The 17,330-nt window shown below is 37.1% G+C and overlaps 1 protein-coding gene across 1 annotated transcript in view; it reads left to right on the top strand.

The window, feature by feature from the left end:
- Positions 1-4,591: 4,591 nt before the first annotated feature.
- The window catches only part of AKAP6 (A-kinase anchoring protein 6), a 232,505-nt gene continuing 219,766 nt past the window's right edge, over positions 4,592-17,330 (top strand). The window contains exon 1 of the mRNA XM_067295590.1: positions 4,592-4,915. Within this exon, the coding sequence (XP_067151691.1) occupies positions 4,592-4,915 (324 nt within the window). The remainder of the gene's footprint in view (positions 4,916-17,330) is intronic.

The following is a 17,330-nucleotide window of genomic DNA, read 5'->3' on the forward strand; positions in this document are numbered from 1 at the left end:
TAATAGTATTGTTCATATCCAAAATTATGCCTTTTGGTAGTGGAAGTTTTATCTTCAAGGGAGTTTTAAGTCAAAGAACTGAATTTAGAGGGGAAGAGATCAGCCTTTTGGTGCCTTGGTATCTGTGAAATTACCATCAAAAGACTTGTCTTTTAGAATATCAAATGCCACAAAATATGATCCAAAGGTATTGTTTAACTTGACTGTGAATTCTTATTCCCTGCCAAGTATTTTAATCCACTAGATATGTATGAGATTCATACGACAGCTTAATGTAGCATTGTTCTTAAATAGGCATTTTCCAATAAAAATTGTTTTTGCTGAGATTTAAAATACATCACTGATGGTATCTTATTTAATACTGGAACTGTTGCAGCAGGACCTCTGTGTCCCATCTTGCTGTTTTCAGCTTCCTTGCTGCAGTGGAGAAGTGATATCCTGGAGGGGAAAGGCTGTGACTAGAGGACAAGAGCCGCAAGTGGCTATGTGAGAGTGGTGAGGACATCACCTAATTTAGTCATCTTCACGAGCTGGTGGCTCAGCAGAAGCTTAGGAATGAATGCATTCCCTTACAAAGCTGCTGAATTGGTTATAAAGAGGGAGATTTCACTGCACATGCTTAGCAATCCAAAAGGCAAAACCTACTGCTGATCAAAAGTGTTTTGGCAAGCCTTACAGCTACTTAATCGCTTAAGGTAAATTCATTTGTGAGGTTTGTTAGTGTCGCTGCTGAACCCTGTTGTTTGCTGTGCAGAATGTCAGCCTGAGACCTCTGTGGAAACACCTTGATTGCGGGGGTATTTTCCTTTCACACCCACGGCGCGAAGGGAATTAAGCTGGTCCTCGCCCTCGCTGGCCGACGCATCTCGTCTCATAGGTCAGCGCAGGCATGGCATGGGCGTTATGTTGCTTTGGCCAGCCGCGGGGAGAGCTGGGGAGGGGCTGCCTGTGCCCCGGCTGCTTTTAAGAGCCCTCCTGGGAAGCGGTTCCTTCAGTGCCAGCTTCCTTGGAGGGAGCAGGGGAGCCTTTCAGCCTGCCTTTGTGGCAGCCCAGTTGGATTATGGTGCCTTTTCATTCTGCCAAGAAACACTATAATGAATCTGTGTACTAGTGTTCAGATTCAGTCATTTCTATCTGCAACAGCTTCTCCTTTCAAGCATTTGTGGTCTCTTTAAAGCTTTCCCAGACCTTGTTAGCATCCACAGTGTGTTTTATTACCTTCCCATGGATTTTAAAGAATGTGAAAAGGATGATCTATTTTAAAGCTTCTTCACATATTCTTGCTTGAAGTGTTCCAACTTGTGATCTGGCAGAAAGAAAAGGATTCAAAGGACTTGACTTTAACAGCAACGAGGATTAAGGAGGTATTAGCTGTAATGCTGGAGAGGCAGTATATAGAGTCAAGCACATGGTAACAAAAAACAGGTCAGCAGGTTCCTAACAGTTGTTTCTTGCACAGTGGGTGCATCACAGCTGGAACTATACTCTGCATGCCACATGGGCTGGCTTTTGCTTGCTGCTGCAGGAGCACATTTGAATTTTTGTTTGCTGACTGCTTTGGTGTCCTTACTAGAACTGAGTCATGTTGAAAAACTCTTGCAAAGTGCAGGCTGTGTGTGTGTGTGTTTGTGGACAGGCAAAAAACTACAGAGCAAGTGCTGCACTTCCTGTGCTTCTACGTCATTTAGTGATTCAGGAGCAACTCCTTTGCGGGCAGGCATGGTTAACTGGTTAATGGTACCCATGCGGAGGGAGGACCATGTGTGCTTCACCAAAATTTCATTTTTAGGAGGAAATAATGTAAAGAATATGCTCAAAGTAATAAGGTTTTGCCTGTTAGAACATCTGATTTATATGCTGTAAAACCAGGGATATAAGTAGCAATGTATAGGATGAAATGTTTTCAAATCAATTTGTCTAATGAAATGTATTTAGAAGACTTATGGCAACAGTGTTTTAAGTTGAAAAAGTGCAGTGAGAAGAGATGGATTTGAAAAATACTCAGTATCTGCAAATACTCAGTTATCTGTTCAATCTTCTTGCAGAGCTGTTATATTTGACACAATTTAAGTTCTAAATGTTGGAATCTTCCATTCTCTTTCCTTGATTGCACTGATGAAAAATTTTGTTTTGAAGTCTGCCAAACTAATATTTACTAGGTTAATATCAGTTCCAAATCTTATTTTGAATGAGTGATAGATGTACAAAAGACAACTTACTAAATAGTAGCAGTATAGGAAATAAAATCAAATGAATACTAAATATCTTTTTTTTTTTTTTTCCCCCCTCCCCGCCTCTTGCCTGTCTGGCTACCTATGAGAAGTAGACTAATTTTTGGATACTTCTATGGTGCTGTCACTGCATGCAGGAGACTCCTTCTGCAGAGAATTCACTTGAAGTATTTGGGAATATAACTCAGTAATCAGTATAGTAGGTTTAATAGTGAAAAGCTCTGTCTTCCTTTTCCTTAATGTTATAGCTGTTATGCTAAACTACAGTCTTTACAGGAGAAAAATTAAAACTGTAAAAACTTGGGATGGTGCCAAAGTAATATCTGTAAAACTGAGTTGTATTACATTGCAGTCTTAGTTATGAAAAATAAATAGAAGAAAATTTTGTTAAAATATAGTTGAATTATTTCTAATATGTACTGGCTAAAACAAAGTTTTAAAAGAATCCAGTCATCTTAATCCTATTAATATAGACATATTCAATATTGTTTAGGGTTGCAAAGCACTGAAGAAGCAACTAAGTTCCGGTAAAAGGTTTAGTAAAATTGTATGTCAAAGGTGGGCATGTGGCAAATCTGAGTCTTTCCAAAATTAGGACCAATTACATTTCATAGCGAATAAAGGTTTTCATAATGCTTTGGGCACATAACTCTAAACCAGGTTCAGTGCTGTTAAGCAGAACATCTTTTTCTTGGGCTTATGGCTTACTGCAGCCTGCAGTGCTACATACAGCTAGAGTATACAGAGAAAGAGGCATAAATTAAAATGTTTCACTTACATTTTCCAGTGAACCTTGATTTTTGTTTCTGTTACAAATTGATAAACACGACAGTCAGAGTAAAGTTCTTTCATAGTTTGTTTATAAGAAAAACTTCTAATAACGAGATTAAAGATTTTCTTTGCTTGACAGTTTTAAGGACATTTGGTTAATGTGAAATTACATGAATCTCCAGGTAATTGCCAGTTATTTTCCTGTATCTTTCTGAAATTACTGGTAGCTGTGATTTTCATAACTGACCTCATCCCTTATGATCTAGCTTCATTTCTATCATAGAAGTTTTTACTCCTCCTTGTGACTTGAAAATTTGAATTGTTAATTTTCTAATTAGTTAACCAAGTTGAGAAGTCAAGACCTCTTCCTAAAAACCAGTTCCTATTTTGATAATAAGTGCTATTGAATGGAATTGTTACCCTAAGAGACTGATGTGTCCAGCTTCAGTTTATTTCAGTAAAAACTCTGAATTAATGTGAACCTTGCACTTTTAAGGAATATATCCTTATAGAAACATATATTGTTTAAAACTGTGAAAATGCAGCTTATTTTACCCTAGCAAAGTATGTTTCATTGGAGAACAAATAAGCAAGCAGTGTCTGTAACGTGTACTTTGTACTTGATTTTCATGATAAATGCTCACAAAGTAATTTGTATTTGATAAGTACCAGCATGTGTTTTTATCACTTACATAACTGACCTGAGACAAACTGTCACCTGCCATATCTTTGTAGAAAACCTTTTTACTGGATCACAAGTAAGCAACTTCAGAAATGGTACTCTAACAGTTTCTATATACTTGTAAAAATAAAAGAATTTGGGAACCATTTGTTACAGGTGTGTATTGAAGACACAGATGTTTTGGACTTTAATAAGGCTGCTCTCATAAAAAGATATTTTAGTGTTAGGTACATGTTTTTACAGTTAATTATGGATTCTTATCCTATAAACTTTGATACAAAATTGTTGCTCATTACAACAGTTCTTAATCTAACAAAACTACAAGAATTTAAATTTCAAAACTAAAACCTGCCTACAATAAATCAACCAAGTATCCCCAATAGTTGCCCCAAATCTGCCTTTAAAATTTTCCTTGCGTGTGACCAAAGGTCAAGTGAGCAGTTGGGAAAGGAAAGGAAATTTTGATAAAACTTTTTTTTTGTATGTAGTAAATTTCAGCCCACAATGTGTTTTAATACATGCTAGTTTACAAATACAGATCCATATTAGCTTTGGAGTTTAGTAAGTTCTGTTAGCTTTGTCAATGGTGAATTTGTTTCTTAATACTTGTAGAAAATCAGCACACGTTTTGCAGCAATGAAAACTGGCATTTCTAAGGTGGTGACTTTCTGCAGTGTTAGAAATGTGATACTTGTTTTTTTTTTTTTTCTCAAACAGGAAAACTAATTTAAAGATCTATTTATGCTTAAACTTCTGCTGTGGATTTGCAGGGTGAAGACTATTTTTAAAGTATGATATCTCTCAAATGTTGGAATTAGCTCTGTCTTGTGAATGTTTTTATTGCAAAATTCTCTTTTCTTTTTATATTTGCAGATATTTTGGAAAGAATTATGGTTTAGACTTGCCCATGTTAGCAATGGATGTAGCACTTTCTCCCATGAGAACAGAAGAACTGGATCCCATGCCTTCTGATGCATCTCCCATGCTTATAAACATGACTCCTACAGTGCAACGGGATGGGGAAGAGGATGTAATGAAGGAGCTTGATTCTGGCCAGCAGTATGAAAAACCTCCTCCCCTCCACACTGGAGCAGATTGGAAGATTGTTCTCCATTTGCCAGAAATCGAGACATGGCTTCGGATGACGTCTGAAAGAGTCAGGGATCTGACTTACTCTGTCCAGCAGGACTCAGATAGCAAGCATGTGGATGTGCATCTAGTACAGCTAAAGGTAGGATAAAATTTATGTTGCAGACTTTTAAGTGAAGGTGGTTTCCTCTGCTCTGCTACTGGCAAAGCAAACAAAAGGCCTCTTCATATAACTGCTATAGCATGTCTGACAGCCTCTATGTTAAAAAGTAAATAAATCCCTTTTATGGGGATAACTGGAAGTGCGTCATTCTCAGATTGCTTGCAACATTATTTACTCATCACTTAATTCAACAGTCATAAACATATTAATAAACGTGTTCACACTCCATGAGCACTAACTTGCAGTTGTCTGACTGGAAGTCTGCAGAAGTGCCCAGAAATGTTCCCTTTGATTTTAATGGGCTTCAGTCCCTAAAACTCCCAAATCTGTGTTCCAGTGAGCATGGCAGCCCATTTGAAAACTAATGTGGTTTCAGGGACAGTGGGAGAAAAGGAAGGTCTAATATCTTGCCCTTCAGTCGTGTAAAGGTCACATTCAAGACTGAACTCGGATGGGACTACAGACAAAATGAAAACACGTGTAGAGCTTTTTAGGTCTGAGTTTTTGTAAGAAATATGAAGTGATCAGATTAGAGCAGTCACCACCAATGAACAACAATTTTTTTTTGTCAATAAGAAAATATATTACCAAACCTGGACTTTGCCCTTTTTTTTTTTTTTTTTTTTTTTTTTTTTTTTTTTTTTTTAAGTGAAATGGCAACAGTCCCCCTTACCTCAACCCAGCAAGTGAAAACAAGTCTCTTTTAAATCAGTACTACTGTCCTGGTCCCAAATTTAAATTTCAGTGTTGAATCTTTAAAAATTTTTGGGAAATTCAAGGTAAAATTCAAATAAGTATTCTGTGGAACTGTGTGTGTGTGTGTGTACGGCTTGGTCTCCTGCAGCAGATTAAGCATGCTTTTGAAAGCAGCAAACAGCCTCCAAAAATAGCAAGCAAATGCTATCTCTTCAGACTGAGCTGTCTTCAGAGTTCTGCATTCTGAGGCCTGTTTATGCAAACATAGTTTTCCTTCATACTCAGTGCTATGGTATTTTATGTGTTTATTTTAGGACTGGGACTTTAGGCTATCTTAAAATATAATTCTATGTACTAGCACTAACCATAGAGCAATTGTATGGTAATCAATGCTAACCAAATAGAGAGCTGAGCTGGAGTTTTTTATGCTCTGGCCTCTTTTTTTTTTTTTTTTTTTTTTTTTTTTTTTTTGAAAAATCTGGGGTAAAAATTGCTAACCTTTGATAAGGCTATGTCCAGAACATGCAATACCCTCATAGAAAGTATGTCTAAAAAACATTTCCCCAGGCAGACAAATAAACGTTGGTGGCCCCTGTGCCAGTTCAGAATGGTTTGTGGCCACTGCAGTGCAGAGCTGATTTCAAACTGCAGAGCTGTGGAGCCTTTGGAGTATGCTTGCCCACGGCTTTGCGCCAGCTCAGAGCCCAGGCAGAACTCATTTGTGCCTGCCTGCGCAAGAAGGATATTCTGTACGTGTAGCTCACCTTCATTCATCCACCAAAATGTTTTATTTCTAAATGGGGTCAGTGAATTAATAGCGTTCCTTACAGCTTGCTTCTTTTTGAAGTTTATTTGAGAAGTAGTAAAAGTCATCAGGAATTTATAAAATACTTTCTTAATGTTTTTTCCATGTAAGCAATTGCTGTATTGCCTAGGGATTGTTTGTGACTAGGAAGGGATCTGGTTAATGCAATTGTAAAAATGGACAGAAGACTAACATGAAAGAATCTCAATTATCTGGCCTGTCAGACTGGGAGGGCCTGTCATTGAGCCTGTCGAATACTCTATATACAGAGCCTGGACACAGGGAAGTGCTATCTTTCTGTATATTTATACATGTGTGTGTCTGTGCATGATCATGACTTGCATTTGAAGATATAATTCTGAAATATTTAAGTTTTTCACAAAGTAAAAACAAAAAAACTTTTAGGATCTTAAATAGCAGCAAAAAGGCCAGAAAAGTGTTTGCAAATACATTACGAATGCACATCTCCTGTAGCCTGTTTGCCTTTAAAACTCTATACAGCTAAGAAAGAAATAGGATTCTGAAAAAGCAGATGCTGTGGAAATGCCTTTTTTCTTTTCTTCTCCAGACTTCAAATTCATTTTAAATTGCTTTTTCTTGTATTCACTTCATTCTATCATGTAATGAAAACCAGCTAAGCAAAAAACTGTGGTGGTGTTGTTATTTATGGTTAAAAATTATAATAACCATAGGCTCTAGGTAAGGAATTTTAGACCATAGTCCTAACTGTATAAGATGAATAGAACAGGGTAATCCCTGCTATGGTCAAGGCAATTGACATCATGTTCAGAGAAAAGAAAAACGTGTTCAGAGAGAAGAAAAATGAACTAATTGCATCTGAAGCTAATTGACATTAATAATTTTAAATGCATCATGAAAAGAGAGCTATCGTTAAGTGATTTTTTTTTTTTATTTTTTTTTGCGTCCTGGAAACCAGGGATGAGAGAAACAAAGTATTCCAAATACTGATTTAAAAAAAAGTAGCTGTTTTTCATAATTAATATTTTCAGTAAATAAAAGTAATATAATGCAAGCACTGTATGAAAGCAATACATCTGCAATATAACACTTATAAATTTAATAGAAATAAAATAATGCTATTATGAGTGTTTAAAGTGTCAAGAAACACTATTAGATGGCCTGCCAGATGAGCACAAATCTTACCCATTCTTCAGACTGTAAGTTGCAAAGTAGTAAGGTTGTTTCCCCCCCCCCCAACATGGAAACCTCAGCATAAATGTGATCTAAACCTAGTCTAATTTATATAGTGTGATTATAAAAGCCAGTCTCATCTTGTTCTGTGGTCAGTTTTAGCTGATGAGGTGGAAAATTCTTTTTTCAGTAGACTCTCATTTTAGACTTTTTTTTTTTAATGTTCTCTTGCTGTCTCTTTGGTCTGAGTTAACCTCGAAGCCTTCCTTTAAAAAACATAATATATCAAGGCCTCCTAAAAAGTCTACAAAACATCTATAATCACTAGTACATCGCCTCTAGCATTCTTTTATAGATTTTCTATTTGCTCTTTATGATTAGGGACAGTCTTACTCTGTGCTTGCACAGCAAATCCACTAAAATACTGGGATTTTGGCCTGTGGCTGGGGCTAAAAGAATATGAAAAATATACATAACCTCATGCAGCTCCTCTTTCTTTGCTTTTTCTTCTATGCTCTGGTAATTCTTGCTCCTCCCTGTAGGATTCTTTCCAATTGAGCCAGATCCTTCTGGAATTACTGTATCCATACTGGGCACCATGCTCAAGGTGAGACTTCACCATTGCTGGGTAGACTAGAAGAAATGTTTCTCTAGTTTTTTCAAACAATATGTCCCACTTTAGTTTTTGCTTTTCCAAAAGAGCAGGAGGTGGTTGATTCATGTTCAGCTTGTGATTTACTGTAACCTCCAAGTTACTTTGCTGCAGTACAACCTATTCATCTCTCTTACTTATTACTGCTAAAAGTGGCTCTAAACTTCTACATGTATAATTTTGCAGTTGTCCGTTATTGAATGGCAGCTTTCTTTTTCCTCCTCAGACCGCTTCTGCAACGTACCTGTGACATTTTCAGTGCCCTACCTGCCTTTCTGGTATGTTTGAAGTACCTTCCCCTGGTGCAATATTAGTGTTATCTGCAAATTTAATAAGCCTTCTCTCTACTCCTTTGTCCAAATCATAAAGACAAAAATGAATGACACAAACCTAAGACAAAAGTCCCTAACACAATAGCTGCAGTGTATAATTTTTGCCCTGTAAATGCAGCAGTAATATATTTTATCATTTTTTCCACAGTTTGTTTTCCTCAGCCAGAAGAGGTGCAATTCCATTTTCATGCAGTTTTCTACTAGTGTCAAATGCTTAAAGTTGATTTCTCTGGCTGTCAGTTGGCTTGTGGTGATGGGGCTGGTCTTCATGCCATAGCAGACTCTTGTATATTCCTTTACAGAAACATTACTTAGCGAACAGATCATCTCTCTTTTGTGAAGATTTACTCTGTATTGCTGTGTAACAGCTGTCTGTGCTGCTTCTCTTTTTAACAAGAACGCTGTTTCCTTTTGTGACTTGTTCCCTTGAGACCTGGGTGTTTGCTGCCAGTCTCTCTTCTTGCTGTGTGATATAGAGCTTTGCTAGCCATCACTAATCCTTTGAAGACACTGTTTCTCTCCCTTCTTGTGATGCCATCTCTCAGTACTAGCCAAGCAGCTTGAGTGGGAGGCCAGTCCTGTGTTGTGCCATGGAAAATTTACTGGAAAGCTCAGCTTCGCAGGAGTACTTCAGTACACTAGATGCATGACTTGTAACTCTCCAAGGTCTGGAAATCCTTGATATTAGTTATCTGGTCATCAGTCTTAACTCAAGCTGTGCTAAGGTACATTCACATCGCTCTAACACATTCAGTATAGATAATACCAATTGCAAATATTAGTAAAAGAGACTTAAATCCTCACTGATTACTGCTTTCTGTCTCATACTTTGGAAAAACTGTCATTTTGGATGATCTGGTGTAATGTTCAGTATTTGACATGTCAGTTAACTTCTAACTCATTGTGGAGTAAAGCATTCTTCCACCACTTTGACTAATATGTCTGAACCATGTATTGACATACAAACTGGCAAGCACATTCTGTACTCCGTTAGGACTACAGGAGGACTACTCTTTAGATCTTTGCAGCCATTGATCTTTTCTCTCTTTCCATGTACAGAGACTTCAGTCATCTTTTTCCAGATTATCTGGGTCAGCCTCAAACATCTCCTGACTGGAACTTCTATCTTTCCTCCTGACTACTTGCAACATGATTTTCATGAATGTTGAATAGAGGTCAAATATCAAGTAGCCATTATTCTTCTGCTACTTCCGTTTCCACTTTTATGGGGCGAAAGACTTTTTAGTTGCCTGCCTTTGCATACTTAAATCCTGGATAAGAGAAGATTCTAAGGCATTATCAGAGCAAAACATTAAAGGGCATTAGTTTCTAATATATCTGCAGTGAGGTTTAAGTTCTACTCTTTTCATTCTGTTACAAATGTTTTACAAAAATGTAATGATTATATTAAAGAAATTGGCTTAAACTTCCAAAGCACCAGAGTTCTGCAGGTGTCTGTCTCCTATCCCCTCCTCTTCAGTTCAGTGGGTGCCTGCTGCTTTTATTGAGTAAGGGCAGAAGGCTGAACTGAATGACTTCTCTAAGTCTTTTTCAACTTGTTTTTTATATTAGTTCATTGAGAGATCAAAAATCAAGTTTTCAAGATGCTAAAATAAATCACTCAAAATATAGCTGAGTTGTGAGGATAATGTTAGAAAAGTGTTCAATTTCTTATAATTTGAAACTCTGACCTCTCTTTATCATAAGCTGTGAAAGGAAACAAATGCCATTTCCTTTATGCTAGTAGCACTGCTGAAGTACCTCATCTGCCACAAGTCTGTCTTTCTGTAACACTAGAAACAGAGCCTTTCTTTCTTCTCAGCTTTGGTTTGATGATTCTCAATGGCTCTATTATTCAGAGGTTTGTGACAGCACACCTCGCTTCTGCGCTTGTATAGCTCAAACCACCCATTAACTAAGTGCACCGATAAAGTTTATCTAGAGTCGAAATTTCTATATCGTATGGTATCATAGCACAAGTTGGAGAGGCAGTGAGGGTCTTCATGTTACCATAATGTAACTGATATTTTTCAGATGATCACAGAAGATGTTAGGGAAAATCTCTCCAGAAGGATGTTTGCATGAAGCTCCTAACTGAAATGTGGAGTGCTCTATCTTGACAGATAGAGGCTTGCCACAAGAGATGCCATTATACTCAACAAGTGAAAATAAAACTTTGGACAGGTGGACTGCAACTTGTTCAGCTGTTTTGCTTGCAGCCAGGTTATGATGCTGATGCTTCAAAAGAAGAGTTGCTATGCAGATTTATGAGACTAATTATTCACAATGAGCTGATGGGTAATAATGACTTGAATTCACAGAGCTGTTTCTGAGAAGTTTTCCAGATTTATTTTACAGCTATGGTTCATAAAACAGATTTCTCTGATCAAAAAATAGTTTTATATCTTCCATGTGTGAGTGTTAGTACAAGTGCCTATAAAAGTATACATTTGATTATAAAGTACCACCTGTAGCTCAGCAGAGATATTCTGAGGATCAACAGCTGCTATGCGCAAATCTGTAGAAGTGCTATTATTTGTGGAGAGTCTCAGGTCTTGCAAGTAAGTTGAGAGAAGAGACCCATGAAACTACTTAGAGCCAGTAGTATAGGAATTCTTTGATTTTGGCATTATTAACATTCATATACTAAGAGGTTACCTGAAGTTGCATATGAAATAAAATTAGTTTAAAAAGCACTGAAATAAAATTCACATAACAAAAATGAACCTTTAAAGCTCCTATGTGCAATATGATATCTCTTCCTGCCAAAAAAATTTTCATTTTTGGTGAACTTTCTTAGGCTGTCCATAGCTTGAGAGGATGGAATGTACACAGCAAAAGCTCCTAAAATGAAAGTAGATGGTAACTACAGGGAAAATGTAACTACTTTTGTACTGAACTGGCTAGCTAGTCCTTCACATCTGGGGGGCTTATTATCTCAAAAGGACTCTCTTTAATGACACTTGATAAGTTTCAGCCCCCCCGCCTCCGGTGCCCAGAGCATAGTCCTGAATTGTAGAAGAACAAAAAGTGGAAAAGGTGGAGTACCAGAAATAACTTCGATTTTTCTCAAAATCTATTTGTTCGAACAATCACAATTTTTAGAAGTCTTCCAACTTTCATGGCATTTCTTGCTTGCTTGCTTTTGCGGCATAGGTCTTGCTCAGATTGACGTTTTTAATGGAAAGATGTGATTTGTTTACCACATTCTAACATGCTTTACAGATGCATAAAGACAGCACACAGCTAGTGGTACTGTCATACTTTTTCTGACCTCTGTGAAGTTGATAGCTCTGATTTATTGGCAGTGCGTTTTAGTTGCAGTAATGAGGAGTGGTTTCAGTAACAACAGGTAATAATAGCATCCCTGGCTCTAATTCAAGCTATTCCTTCTCTAGATAGTTCCATAGAAACAGAGGCCTCAGATGTTGTGTGCAGTGTCCATCTATTTTCTTAGTTTATTGCTGTAAAATATATAGATTCCTTAATCTATTGAGAAGATAGGACCTGGATAAACTGACTTGGACAACCAGAATAGTGATATTTATCTAATCTGAGTTTGGCTAAAATTCCTCAAACAGGTAATTTACCTTTGGTTCTAATTGACTTTCTGTAAGGGCTCATGTCTCTGCAGGCTCTTAGATATTTTTAACTTCAAGCACCTGAGTATTGCCACTGACTATATGAGTTTATAAAAACTCAGATAATCTATTTCTCGTCAGTAGCCTCAGGAAAAAAACCTACTAACATTAATAATTTAATTACAAATTGTGCTCTAGTGTAGTTGTAGTTATTACTGCAGTTTTCAAATAGAATTTTGTACGTCTTCAGTGTTTTGCTAATGCATATTGATATTTTTTAAACAAAATTTTTAAAAACAACAGCATGTTAATGCATCACTTTTTTTTTTTTAAGATGGATTTAAACCCTGCAGCTCTTTAGGCTAACAGAAAATGTCTTTTTCCCTCTTCTGCTAGTATTGTACAGTCTGTATAGATACCATCAAGTTAAACCAATTTTCTTTATACTGTTAGAATTTAGTAAGCAAGTGTATTGATATAGCTCATATTTATGCAAACCCATGGCCCTTGGTCTGCATGGATGCTATGGAAGGCATAACATGAATACAAAAAGAGCATACATGTTTTGCTGAAGATTCAGTTGACTTGTAAAACTGTGACTGGCCATGGTTTGAGGGATCAAATTAAGATGGAAGAGGATGAAAGAATTGGGGGGGGGGGAAGGCAGAAACAATAAGAAATTTTTATCTGGTATTGTGTCATTTCTGCATAGAAGAGCAAGAATTCCCTGGTTTGTCTGCTGATACATATGCATCAAGGGAATGAAAGTAGCTAAGAGCTAGGAAGGGCTTAACTGGTAACCCCTTCAACCAGGACCTGAATGGTAGTGGAATAACTGGCTTGCTTACTGTATCAGGATAAATGAATAAATAATAAATGGTGTACTGTGTACTGGACTTGTTTTAGTTTGGGCTCTCTTTCCAGAAGAGCAGGGAACAGACCCCAGCAAAAATGACTGGGAAGACTGTTCTTGTGACAAAGGACTTGAATAATTCTGGGAGGGTCAGAAGATACCAGTGCCAGGTACCCCTTCTGTCTCTCTTCTCAATTCATGTTGCTCCTACATTACTATATGCTAATACAGGCTTTAGAAAAATGAGCTGATGTACTCTACTAACGGGCTCGGAAGAAAGATTAGAGTAAATATTAAATTCTGCACAGATGTTAGCTATTATAACCTTTCTTAGGCTCTATCATAATCTGATTCAAACACAAATGTTTACTGGATATAATGAGCTTTTCAACATGATGAAAAAATGTTGTATCTTAAGTTATTGTGCATATTCATTAACCAAAAAATTTGCTAGGGAATGTATTTTGTTTGGAATATGTGTATGTGATGATGATAATAGCACCTACCGATGTCAAAATTTGCTGACAAAACCTAAATTAATACTAGATTAATGGTATGAGTAAGATCTAGTAATGTCAAAATTTTCAATTAAAGGCCATTGATGTTGTTTTTATTTGAAGGTGAGGATTTCAAAGGGAATTTTTATTATGGCAGCTGTGATTTTCTTGAATTATTTATACATATTTATAAACATACGCACACACCAGTGCTAAATAGACTCCTGGGCTTTTTGTTTCTTGAGGATTATTTGAGGCTAAATATAGCTTAAAAAGAAGGATATTATGTTTTATAACATGCATATAGTTCTAGTTCACATTGTGAACTATTATATTTACAGACTTTTTTTGCTTTACATATTTCAGTATGGAGATATTTCTTTGTGGAGCTATTTCTTATCAGCCATTACACTGGCAGGGTTTGTTGCTTTTTTCACTTTATAATTATGTATAATTACATTTTAGAGGTATCTAAAAACTATAATATGGCATAAAGGAGCAGTCAAAGAACAGGCACAGAAAACTGCACAAAATGTAGGGAACTTTCTAGTGGGCTTCATTATTGTTAAAATTGCCTGCTGGGCTTTTTATTATGAGAGAGCTGACAGAAGAAACTTCAAGTTGTAAGATGATTGCTGTCTGAAGGCCAGAAATGAGGCAGGGATGTTTCAGTAACCCAGAACTCTTGTGCTTCAGTAAGAAGTGTAAACAAGTTCCACAAGTTTGTGATTTTAAATATCTTTGGGTATTTGCCTCTTGACTTGTATGAACTTTTCCTCAGAATAAAATCCCTCTCTGTGTGGTTAACCATTAAGGAGCCTTCTGTGAGTTGATATGATCTCTTTGTATACCAATTAAAATCTCAGGCACCAAGCAATTAAGCACAGCAGAAGGGTGTTCTGTATTTTCCTTTGGAGAAGACAGATTAGGTGTCTGTTTATACTGTTAATTAGAATGTAGTCCTAAGGATGGGCTTACTCATCCTGCATCCCCTTTCCCGCGCATTTTCTGTACGCAGAGTTGCCTGCTTTCCTGTTAATGTCTGATGCCTAGTACCCGTACTGTGCCGGAGTTATGTGCGCGATACCTCCCGGAGGATTGAGCTGCAGTGTGTGTGGCCTTGCCTGTACCTGATCAGTCCTCTCAGGACAGTCTGGGAACCATGTGGGAGCCTGAGCTTTTCTTAAGGATCGCTCCAGAGCTCGGCCTCCTTGTTCCCATCTAACAACTCCAGCCGGTCGGCAAGGACCGGCAGAGGCTCAGGTTCCAGCATGCCTGCCAGCGCAGGTATAACGATGTCAGCTTTTTCAGAAAAGGATGTGAATACAGACTAGATTTTTTTTTTCTTTCTTTCTTTCTTGGATTGTCTCATAATTCCCTGAGTTGTGTGTAAAGAAGCATTAGCGGTGTTATTGATCATATATATGTATGTAACACTTCAGATCTGAAGCTTTTAATGCATTCTGTGTAACTATCTTAAATGAAAAAAATCAAATTGCTTAGAGGCAGAGACAGGTGATCAGGCTTTCTCTTTGAACAGGAGCCCAGTCATTTACAATGGACTGAGTAGCAAATAAGGAGCCAAAATAGGGAAGAAAAGGAGAATTCCCATTTACCAGTTTCACCTATTAACCTTTATAAATACTCACTCTACTTTCTCCCTGTAAATGATTCCCTGGAGGAAGATTACAGTTTTTGTGGAATCAATTGTGATTCTAGGCCTCACAGTTCAAGGGATGGAACATGTATTTTTAAGGGAGGAATGTTTCTATTTCTTTTTGGAAAATACATATAATTTAGAAGGCATACAGTGGCACTGCATTAATGATTGTAACGCTCCAAAGTTCTGACAGACCTTTAAGTTTTCACAACTGTGTAATCTACTGGAATCTGCTAACACTTTGATTTCTTTCCTGTTGATCTGTGTACTTATTTTTCATAATCTATAGTAGCTGAGAAAAAGCATATTGTAACTTTGAGTAAATTGTACTTTTTTCCTCCTCAGCTGGCCCTGCAAGGGTAGCTGTCCTTAATAGTGGTTACATACCTCAAAAGGGACTTGAATCAAGTTATAATGTACAGTCTTATCTTCTGGTGCAGCCCTTTATCTGTGTTCTAATGAGTACAGTTGCTTCTGATCACAAACTATATAGACATTCAAAAGATAAGAAAGCAAGTAACCTTTCTGCAGAATAGGTAACTTAAAGACAACGCATACAACTACTGCTAATTCTATGGGGTAATGTCATAATGCCAGATTACAATCTGTGTCAGGTAATACATAGGGAAAGGACGATTTTATATTAGTCTTTCCAATGTGGTTATGATCTGACTGTGATTGTGGCCTTCTGAAATAATTTCACATTCATCATTAGCCTACATATATGCATGCATGCCTGTGTATATATACATGCTTGCTATACCATAAAAGAAGTTCAGTGCCACTATTACCATAGTATTTGTATATCCATTTATTCCTCATCCACTTCTGCTTTTTCTCCAATTCTTCTGAATTATCTCTCCTAAAATATTTGACTGAATGCAACAATTCACTGTAGTAGGTCATTTAATCTGTTTGTATTTGTGTGCAAGATCTCTATGCTGGCGATTAGCCTCAAGCTGAGCTATAATTTGGTAATTAGTCTCTTGTTCTACATAGGTATTGATGGCTATTCTATGTCTATGTATCTATTTAGTACACTGACAAAATAAAAAACATTTTCTGACATGACAGAATACTGAGTACACTCTTTAAATGAGTAACTCCACTGAAGCTAATTGCTTGCATGTTTGTTATTGAATCAGTTTAACCACTGATTACATAAAGCAGAGTTATTGTCACCATTTTTGGTGTCTTTATACTGTCAAAAGCGGTAATACCAGATAAGTGACCTCATCCTGTGCAAAGACCTAAAGAAATACAGGTATTCAAAACCAGTTCTTGTCCTCAGGCAGGTTTCACAGGCAGCTAAACCTGCATTTCTGGGTATGAATGGTTTGGTTGGGTTTCTGGAGGAGCCAGGAAAGACTGGACAATTAAGAGGAAAGATGGAGGGACCAAAGCAATAAATGTAAAGTGTGTTAAATCAGTTGGCAGGAGGAAGTGGAGAGCCAAAGTTGCAGATTTGTGGGGAGATGAAATGGAAGAAGAAATCTAGCTAGCCAGATGCTTTCTGCCTCAAAACCTGGTTACTTTCTGTGTAGCACCCCATGTTTGCTGGCTGACATAGAAATAAAGTCTCTTTGACACTGGGTAGCAAGAAGTACACTCAAGGAGTAATGTCATATTGTAAATGGTACTATCTTTAAAGTATCCAGATGACTCCCAGAATAATAGAGACAGAACTGAATTGTTAAGCTTATTAACCTACGTAGGATGAGCAAAACATTTCATACACCACTCCTTCCCCTTGCATGGCTGGAATTTGTCTCTATATCTCAGCACTGTCCAGCAGCTAGAATACAGTCATCAAATGCAGGTCTGTGAAAGTGTTAGCCTGCTACACCCTAAAGTCAGGCCTGAAATACTAAACTGAACATTTTTCTTATTTGCTTTTCAGTGGTTATCTAAAAGTGCATTTTTAAGAAGCAAGCAGGGCTACAAACCTTTTAATTCAGTCTGGGATTTTTGGTAATACATGAATTTCACGATCTGGATGTTTAAGAAAAACATCAATTATCATGAGACCTATGATAAAATAAAGAGAGGAGGGATATTTTTATAGACAATACAATAGGTTTTGTACAGATATGGCACCATTTAAGTTATTCTGTGCTTTGAAAATCCTTTGTGCTTTGAAATCTTTACTTTTACAAACAAAAGACT

Source organism: Apteryx mantelli, chromosome 4, assembly GCF_036417845.1.
Source record: "Apteryx mantelli isolate bAptMan1 chromosome 4, bAptMan1.hap1, whole genome shotgun sequence".
Lineage (NCBI taxonomy): Eukaryota > Metazoa > Chordata > Aves > Apterygiformes > Apterygidae > Apteryx > Apteryx mantelli.